The sequence below is a fragment of the Drosophila biarmipes genome, chromosome 3R (assembly GCF_025231255.1).
Source record: "Drosophila biarmipes strain raj3 chromosome 3R, RU_DBia_V1.1, whole genome shotgun sequence".
NCBI lineage: Eukaryota > Metazoa > Arthropoda > Insecta > Diptera > Drosophilidae > Drosophila > Drosophila biarmipes.
This window is the reverse complement of record NC_066616.1, coordinates 31,699,463-31,708,337: the sequence shown is the minus strand read 5'-3', so window position 1 is coordinate 31,708,337 and position 8,875 is coordinate 31,699,463. Positions and strand designations below refer to the sequence as shown.

Here is an 8,875-nt window from a genome sequence, read left to right as displayed (position 1 = left end):
TTTCACACGTTAATAGAACATATGTTAGTTCCTACGTTCTTAGGGTTTTAAAACCACTTTTTACTCAGTTATTTACAGATTTATAGTAGGCCAGGACAGTGAGAAGCGAGAAGGTGATAAGGAAACTGCGATGCAAATTGTGGAGACAATAAAAATATGAGATTGCATCGCCTTACGTATGAAGGCGAGATCCACGTCATCGCGGAGGTTCCGACTTAGTCAGCAGGCTGCCAAGATGGCGCCCGAATCCCCATTCCGGCGGAACCTCTCCGGACGGAACAGCAGGCCGTGCGCACTGGGTCCAGATACTGATAGGCTGGTAAGGGAGAAACCCTCGTGGAACAGCAACCAATTGAACAACGTGGCCCCACTTTATCAGGCGGAGAAGAGGGTGTCACTGATAAGGTAGAGAGCTCCTCTGAGCCTAAGAGATCCCTCGGAATATTACTGCAAGATCTGAATGATTTCGCGCTCTTAACAAACGATTAATGTTGGCAAAATATACAATGTAGATGATCTAAGGTTACACCAGGATTAAATATATTTTAGACCATAAAGCTCTTATACCTTTTTTTTATTATAAGGTATAAGAATTATTTAGAATGGAAGAGTTCCCTTTTGCATGCTGCTTGTCATATATATTTTTAAGAATTCTAATTTATTTTTAGGAACGTTTTCAATCACCCCCCACTAAAGTTCAAAGCAAAAACACCACAACATTCTAGAACATTAGTTCCATTGTTCCATGTGGTATCCGAAGTACACTGCCTGCTAGCCAGCGGCGCTATCAGCGAGCAGACGCCCCGCATTGAGGACCAGATCCCAATTGCAAACCCCAACCTTATCAGAGAGGCACAGTCTGCTGTTCTACTAGTTGATAGTCAGTTACTTGTTGTGTTTATTTGTTCAAGCGGTAACGTACATGCTAAAGATACATTTGCTGGGGCGAACTTGCTAACTTATTCATGATAACATTATCACAATCTGGTGTGCTGGTAAATCAAGGTGGACTCGTGGAGGGGGTGTAAATCATTCATTTTTGGCTGCTTTGATAGTGTTGCTGCTGCACTGCGATTTATTGATGAACAAACCAAGGAAACAAACTAATTTATAGGGGAATTATGAGAGCAATTTTGAGGGAAAAGTTTGGAGGAGGAGTAGGTGGAGACCGCTCCTTACTGCTTCTGCAGGTACTCGTCGAACAGGTAGACGGACAGGGATGGGTCCGGCACCTTCATCAGCTTGGCGAGGTCGTTGGCATAGCCGGACAGCTTGCGCACGGTCTCGGCCTGCTTGCCCAGGAAGTTCTCCTCGAGGTAGTGGGCCAGCTCGGGGTCGCGGTCTCCGTCGGCGGCGTGGGTGGCGCGGGAGTGGACGTGGGTAGCTCCGACGGCCAGTTGCTTCTCGGTATCCAGGGCCAGGGCCAGGGAGTGCAGTTCATCGACCTCCAGGGTGCCGCGCTTGGTGCTCACCGAGCCGGCGGACTCGTGGCGGGTGTTGAAGTCCACGATGCCACCACGGCGGGTCACCTGCTTGATCAGGGCAATGCTGTCGTCGAAGGAGCGGTCCGAGAGGCCCTGGTACAGCTTCTGGAAGCCGGGCCGGTTCTTCTGGTACGAGTTGAAGTGGGTGGCCAGCAGCAGGTAGTCGTAGGACTTGGCCAGCTGGGCGTTGATGTACGACTGGATCTCGGGCTCCACGTGGTCAATGCCAGCGAAGCGGGCGTTACAGATGGAGTTGCCTGCGGAAGGGGGTGAACAAAAACATTATAATCTATGGTAATGGGAGCGAAAGGCACACATAGAGGTCGTTTTACATGTGGTTCCTAACCGGAAAGAAGTACATTTAAAGTTAGAATATAATTTAAGGTTGGAGATAGGATGGCTCTAATTTTTGTTTGTTTTTTTTTTTTAATATTTAAACTAAAAAGTACAATTTTTTTACGATAATAACAATAATTTTCTTCAAACTCAAATTGGAAATGTGCTGAATAATTTTAAAAAACATTTTCTAAACATCCATTCTACTTTTCACTTACTTTTGCCTGTGAAAAAGCCCGTGAGCGCTTGTTTTTATTATTTATTATTATTATTTTCACAAAGATACAAAAATAGCAACAACACAGGGGACACAGATTAGGTTCTCTTCAAGCGAGAGGCGCTCTCTTTCTACTCACCGGAGAAGGCCGAGGAAGAGCAGGCCGTGATTACGGTATTCTGGCAGTACTCTTCGTTGCTGGCCAGGGCAAGAGAGCCGAGGCACGCGAAGAGAGCGAGTGCAATGAAGAATTTCATCTTGACGGCTGTTTACTGCAAATTAAAATCGAAATTGGAATGCGAAAACAAAGGAAATTAGTTTCACAACAGTTGACAATTGGAAAACAGCCACTTTTCCTTTCGTTTTGTGTCGAAACGGCCCTTTTGCGTCGCAGAGTTTTCTTGAATTTTCTCTGCTCTTTGTTTTCGTTTTTCACAACAAAACCAAACCACCACCGACGGAATTTGTGTTTTCCCTGTTTTCTGTGGTTTGTATTCTGTTTTCCAGAAACTTCTTGGTAGTCGCTGGCCAGTAAGCACCCACTTTAAAGTTAGTAATTGATTAAACTCACTTGCAGTGCGATTTATTGACTTTTCGAACGCTGCTTTCGTGTGCTGCTTGTTGGAACTTTGAAAATGAACTGCTGTTTATAGCGTCGCGTTCGTCTCTTTGTATGCGATCGATAAGCAGCGTGTGTGTGTGTGTGCCTGGAGAGAGTGCATGGGCATTTGTGTTTTGCGCTCAGTGCGGGGATTTCGCCGTCACTCAAACATGGCCGCTCCGCCGTGTTGCTGTTGTTGCCCCCTGGAAGGTGACTCACGGCAGGGTTGTCACCGTGTGCAAAAAATGGACACTGCAGTTCGGTTTCAAGTGGTTTTTGAGAGTTTTATCAAGAAGGGAATTGATGTTTCGCAAAAGATAGGTCATAAACAAACTAGAAAAAAATGAAATCTATTTAACACATTTATAGTTCAGTTGGCCTAAATATTTTTATTTGCAGCTAGTATTCTAGCACCTTAGAACTTTCTATTTATGTTGTGCGGATTCATGCAGGATACCATTAGATTTGGCAAGAATTTAAAGAGAATGGACTTTTGTAACTCTATGGAATAAAAAGGGGTTCTAAGAAAACATATAAAAAGTTCGATGTCTCCACACACATAATTTTTAGTTTTGAAAAAATGCATTAATGTCTCACAACGAGTATGCTATATTGTAGGGTTTTCCCAATCGAAGAAACCATGATGTAACAACTATAGTTTTCGCAGCATTTATCCCCCTTATCAAGTGTCACTCTGGAAGCTCTGCAAACGGCACCGAGAAAGAGCCGTCGCCATATTTAGTAGCTATCAGAGTTGCTGATTGATCCCCCCGCCGAACGTGACAAATCAACTTGACTAAATAAGAATTAAATTGTCATCGGAAATTTAAACCGCCTGGCAACCCATGACGTGTGCTCTCTCCCAGGGCCAAAACAAAAACAAAGAACAGCTGACGCAGAGCGCAAAGAGCGGCCATGTTGATGATACTGTGACTTTCTGTGTGCACTCGGATTATCTGAGGAGGAAACCCGACTTTCCACACAAAGTATAGCCGCATTGAGGACGTGTGTATGAAATCAAGTGCGTCTATCATCGGGAATATTCAATTATCGGCCATTAAAATGGTTGACAAAGAAAGGCGACATGTTGGAAGTGGCCAGATAACAGGGCACACTCTCCCACTCTCACGCACACACGGGCACCCATGAGAGCGAGTTCCGTTTAAAAGTGTTTTGTGCGCCGTTTGGAACGACAGTTCGCTTTCGAGTTCGCTAAAAACACAAAGCAGAGGCATTAGCTCCACTGAAAAATCAGATTAGAGCTGTCAAGGCAGAAGGTACTGGAATCAGAAGTAATCCCCAATCAAGCCCATCAAGTCGAAGCAGGCGTCGCCTTCTGCGCCAGTGTGTGTAAAGGCAGCTAGCTAAATAAGAGCTATTTAACATTGTAGCCCAAGTCGAGTAGCCTCATTCTCATTGTGCATCTCAAGCAAAACAAACTGAAAGTGACAAGCAAATTTTGGTTCTGTGATTTTCGTGTTTCAAAGACTTCTACGACGAACAAAGATGGTGAAATTGATCGCTAGCCTGCTCCTGTTGGCCGTGGTGGCCCAGGCCTATGGAGATTTCAAGTGTAAGTACGATTATTGAGTAGTATTTACGACAAATTTCAAACAAAACAAAGGAAAAACACTGAATTTCGACGCAATAAGTGGAGAGCGGAAAAGAACGTTAAGAGCATGCGCGCACTCTCTCGGCGCTCTTTCTCTCTCTTTATTTTTGGAATACTGGACAAAAGTGAAGTTACCAAACCAGTTGATTTTAAAAATATTGACACTTCCGTTGCGGTTTGGGGAAATGGTAAACCCGTTTTATAAATAAATCTGCATTATTAAAATATGCGAATTTCACTTTCAATTCCATGAATAAAACAACTAAGTCAGCCTTACGTTTCCAAGTTCATTCCAATTCCAAGCTCTCTTTGCACACGGCTTGCGCTGTGAGAGAGAGATAGAGATGCCCTCAAAAAGCATGCTTTTGCACACGGCACCAAACCAAAACAAATACCGTTACTATGGCGGCGAGCAATGCGCACGTTACCAATGCATTTACCAAGAGAGTGAGAGAGGAGCCATTGCAGTTTTGCACACGGTCTTTGGTGCCCTAGAATAACGGCATTCCAAGCGCAATTTCAAAGGTTTATGCAATACCGCCCTCTTAAATGCAATAACCCAGCACCCCTCCCCCTCAGCCAAGCCAGAAAGCAAGAGTTTCGCCAGAGAGCTGCAGAAAGAGCGAGAAAAGCAAAGGCAACAGGAAAGCAAAAAACAAAACCCAAACCATGACGGAGGTCAAGATCAGGGGTGCAAAGGTTTCTATAACAAGGGAACGAACCCAAGTCAGGCTTACCACGGTCGAATTTTGAGTAACCTAAACATTGTTTTAATTTAAAAGAATTTTAATGGTTTTTAATATTTTATAATAATATTTTTAATTATAAATTCTAATTTAAAAAAACTTATAAAAAGGTTACCTTAAATAGTACCTATAAGAAAGCATTAACATAAATAAATTCGACTTAAGCCTTTATTATTTACAATACACCCCCTATTAAATCCTACCCTATACCATTACAGGCTCTCTGGCTGTTCCCGAGATCACCAAGGATTGGGTGGACCTGAAGGATGCCTGCTTGAAGGGCATGCGCCACCAGATCCAGGAGGAGATCAACGCCTCCTACCAGTACTTGGCCATGGGCGCCTACTTCTCCCGCGACACCGTCAACCGCCCCGGATTCGCCGAGCACTTCTTCAAGGCCGCCAAGGAGGAGCGTGAGCACGGCTCCAAGCTGGTGGAGTACCTCTCGATGCGCGGACAGTTGACCGAGGGAGTCAGCGATCTGATCAACGTGCCGGTAGGTCTAATGCCCCAAAGAAACCCCTGGAAAGCCTACTAATCCCGGCGAATCCTCCACAGACTGTTGCCAAGCAGGAGTGGACCGATGGTGCTAGCGCTCTTTCCGATGCCCTCGACCTGGAGATCAAGGTCACCCGCTCCATCCGCAAGCTGATCCAGACCTGCGAGAGCAAGCCCTACAACCACTACCACCTGGTGGACTACCTGACCGGCGTCTACCTGGAGGAGCAGCTCCACGGACAGCGCGAGCTCGCCGGCAAGCTGACCACCCTCAAGAAGATGATGGACACCAACGGCGAACTGGGCGAGTTCCTGTTCGACAAGACCCTGTAAAGTGGGCGGAGATAGCGAGTGGAGCAGCCCGGTCACGCATCAAAATTATCAGCCAGTCGACTTCATAACGTGTTCTGTTGTTATCTGTTAGCCCAAAGAGCCTTCCCCGAGGGTCCGCTTCTAAATCATCCAACCAACCAAGTCAACCGAGACTGGCCAATAAATTATCCGTTCGACTGCGATCCTCAAAGCAGCACAGCAAAATTCCACGTCTGTTCTTTCTTATCGTACATCAACAAAGCAGCGCATGTCTTAGGTATTTAAGTTCTTTGAGTTGTGATTTTCCGTACACCTCGGGAGGGGCTCAGCATTATGCAATCGCCGAGATTTCGCCTAGGTTTAAGTGGAAGCGATCACGCGCATAGGAAGACACTCAAGCACAACCCATTCAGCACATCCTATATCTTTATATTTTTCTGTCAATTAGACGAGCAAGTTCTTAAATAAACAATATATATGTAACTAAATAAATCTGATATTTGCAGTTTACTGGGTGTTGTTTTTCAGACGGTGAAACTGGTTATTTATTGAAATAAGATCTAAAATATCTATACAGAGTTCCGATAATACCTTTGTTGTTCAAGTAAACCTTACTGGTTGCAAAGGGTCCCTAGAGCATTGAGTAAAGTGCTGATCATTTGATACCCCCATTCAATTGGTACACTTAAAACTAATACTTCGGCTAATTTGCTCTCCCTATAAGATCCGCTTGGTAAGAGGATAATATGGCAATCCCTCTGTCAGCCGATTAACCCTTTATTGTCCCATGACAATGCACTTGATGAGCCGTATCTGGGATCACGTCTCGCCTGTCCATCAGTGGGCAGTGCCTAATGGCTCGTTCGCATCGCATATTCCGTTTGATAAACGTCGCTTCTTCGTCCCGAGTCCCATTATTGACCCTTTCATGTAGTCACCTCCCACCGAGCGTAACCTCGAACCACCAACCCCTTTCCCAGGCTAATCTGATTGGAAAACACAAAAAGCCAACCATAAGAAGGGAGCTAGGCGAGACGAAGAGTGCACTGAGAAAAAGATAATAAGGATTTATTATAGAACTTATATCTTAAGATACATATTAATAACAAATCAAATTATATGAAAATTAAATGTTTTATATTTAATTAGGGCCCTCTTATCATTGCTTTCAACATTATTGCACCCCATAGGAATATATATTTTAATATATTTCGGATCATAATATTTTAGAATACTTTTCATGGTTTTATTTTCTGTGTGGGACTTGTAAATGGACAGGGGAGAGTACGAAGAATAATTCATAAGTCACTTGTAAAAATGTCCGCAACCATATCGGCCAAATCCACCCCCGCCCTTGGGCTAATGTGTGCCCGGTTCACCCCTTCGATGTCCACGTCCATGTCCATGTCGATGCGAGTGATTGACAGGACATGCCATGCATTGAATTATGATAAATTGTGGCAACTGTCAAAAGGCTGAGCTTGGGTTTCCTTTTCCTGTCCTCCGCCCGAAACCAGATTTTGCGATTTCGGAGCGTGACCAGAGTGAATGGGTTAGTGCCTGGCATTTTAAACAATTTCATAAGCTAATATTTGAGCAGATGTCCTTGCTCGATGCGGATTTAAAATTGCAGCAATCCGATTCCGACAATGGGCCGCAAATTCTGTGATAAGCCCCGCAAATATTTAAGCGCGATTCGTTCGATTGACCAAAAAGGGGCGGAGTGCTACGGGTGGTGTGTCCAGCATATAAATGGTCCTTCCTTGGCAGTTGGACCCACTATCAATCTTGGCCAGCCGAGGCCAACTTTTCTTCATGCCTCTCGACCAATTTGCCAATGATTTTTATTGCATTTTTTGCGAACGTTGTTTTTTATCAGCGATGGGCACCCTTTAAATATATAGTCAAATGGAGACGAGTTATGGTTTCAGAGGGTTTTTTGTTTAGTAACATAAAAAAAACAGCTGAAATTTCTTTAAAAAGAGTACAAAAACAGCACTATCCATTTTAACATTTTTAACAAAATTTTATCTCAGCATAAACCTTTTTACGTTTTTTCCAATTTCTATTTAAACATGATTCATATATTAGTCTGATCTTTATTTGTAATTCTTCCATTAAGTGGTTAATATAGGGTATTTCGATTTAGATCAGTAGACCATATAGTTTTTTCCATATTTTGTTTAGGGTGCGGGGTTAGATAGCCAGCCAATTTGGAAGTGAAATATTCCGGGCAGAGACGTGCGAGTGATTCATCCTGCGCATATCCTTCAGATAAAAGTGCCTGCACGCTTATCGCGCTGACATTTGTCCTGCTCCTCGTTCGCTGACAAATTTGCAACGCCGGCCAGGACAATGGGCATGAAATGGAAATGAGAATTGGAAACGAATGCCACGGAGTGGTGTCCTTTCCGCTTATAGGATCCTGTGTCAAGCCGAACCTAACCGAACCGAACTGAACTGAACCGGTTCTGACTTGAAGTGGCAGCAGCCAGCGCCGCAGGACATTCGCCGCCTGCCGCCGGGAGATGATTTATGTCCGGATAGCTCCTTTGTCTTTCACTCATCGGAACACCACTCCTCGCACTCCGATTATTTTCCACTTTCTCCGCTTGTTTGCCGTTCTCACCATAAATCTCTGGGCGCCCATTTAGGAGTGACAGCCATAGCCCCCGGGAAATCCTTTCAAACCGGTTGAAAAAGTCAGCCGAGCAAAATAAATTGGAAGAGTACGTACTACGAAAACGGCGAAATTGCTTACTTATCCATTGAGATCAATATATGGCATAACTCAGAATATTAGGGAATTCCACCAAACACTCAGAGGTATCCCTAATCTTAATCAGAATCCGAGTTTTGGATTTTTATTCTGATACCCAATATTTAAATGCAGACTGTTAAAGAATTAAAACACAAACTCAAAGAGGTATCCCACATCGAAATCGAGATCAATTTACCCCAGTTATGGTTTCTAGAAGTGCAGTTTTTGGCTCCTATTCTGAAACCCATGGGGAATACGGAAAAACCGAACATGAAAATGGGTTAAAATTTTGACCCTCGTAAAATGGA

The 8,875-nt window shown here is 44.1% G+C and overlaps 2 protein-coding genes across 3 annotated transcripts; one reads left to right on the top strand and one right to left on the bottom strand.

Annotated features, from left to right (window-relative positions):
- Positions 1 to 865: 865 nt before the first annotated feature.
- Positions 866 to 2,766, bottom strand: LOC108025465 (ferritin heavy chain). The gene is made up of 3 exons (XM_017095968.3): positions 2,609 to 2,766; positions 2,177 to 2,309; positions 866 to 1,741 (listed from the first exon to the last, which is right to left on the bottom strand). The coding sequence occupies exons 2-3, from the start codon at positions 2,292 to 2,294 to the stop codon at positions 1,176 to 1,178; spliced, it is 684 nt and encodes a 227-aa protein (XP_016951457.1). The 5' UTR covers positions 2,295 to 2,309; positions 2,609 to 2,766; the 3' UTR covers positions 866 to 1,175.
- Positions 2,767 to 3,788: 1,022 nt separating this feature from the next.
- LOC108025424 (ferritin subunit) lies at positions 3,789 to 6,316 on the top strand. 2 transcript variants are annotated; one of them, XM_050888424.1, is made up of 5 exons: positions 3,789 to 3,915; positions 4,126 to 4,211; positions 4,830 to 4,949; positions 5,215 to 5,492; positions 5,555 to 6,316. In XM_050888424.1, exons 2-5 carry the CDS (start codon positions 4,145 to 4,147, stop codon positions 5,825 to 5,827), a joined length of 738 nt encoding a protein of 245 aa, XP_050744381.1. In that variant the 5' UTR covers positions 3,789 to 3,915; positions 4,126 to 4,144; the 3' UTR covers positions 5,828 to 6,316. The 2 variants fall into 2 exon arrangements, with proteins under 2 accessions (XP_050744381.1, XP_016951398.1); XM_017095909.3 differs by lacking the exon at positions 4,830 to 4,949 and having other exon boundaries at positions 3,791 to 3,915.
- Positions 6,317 to 8,875: the final 2,559 nt, after the last annotated feature.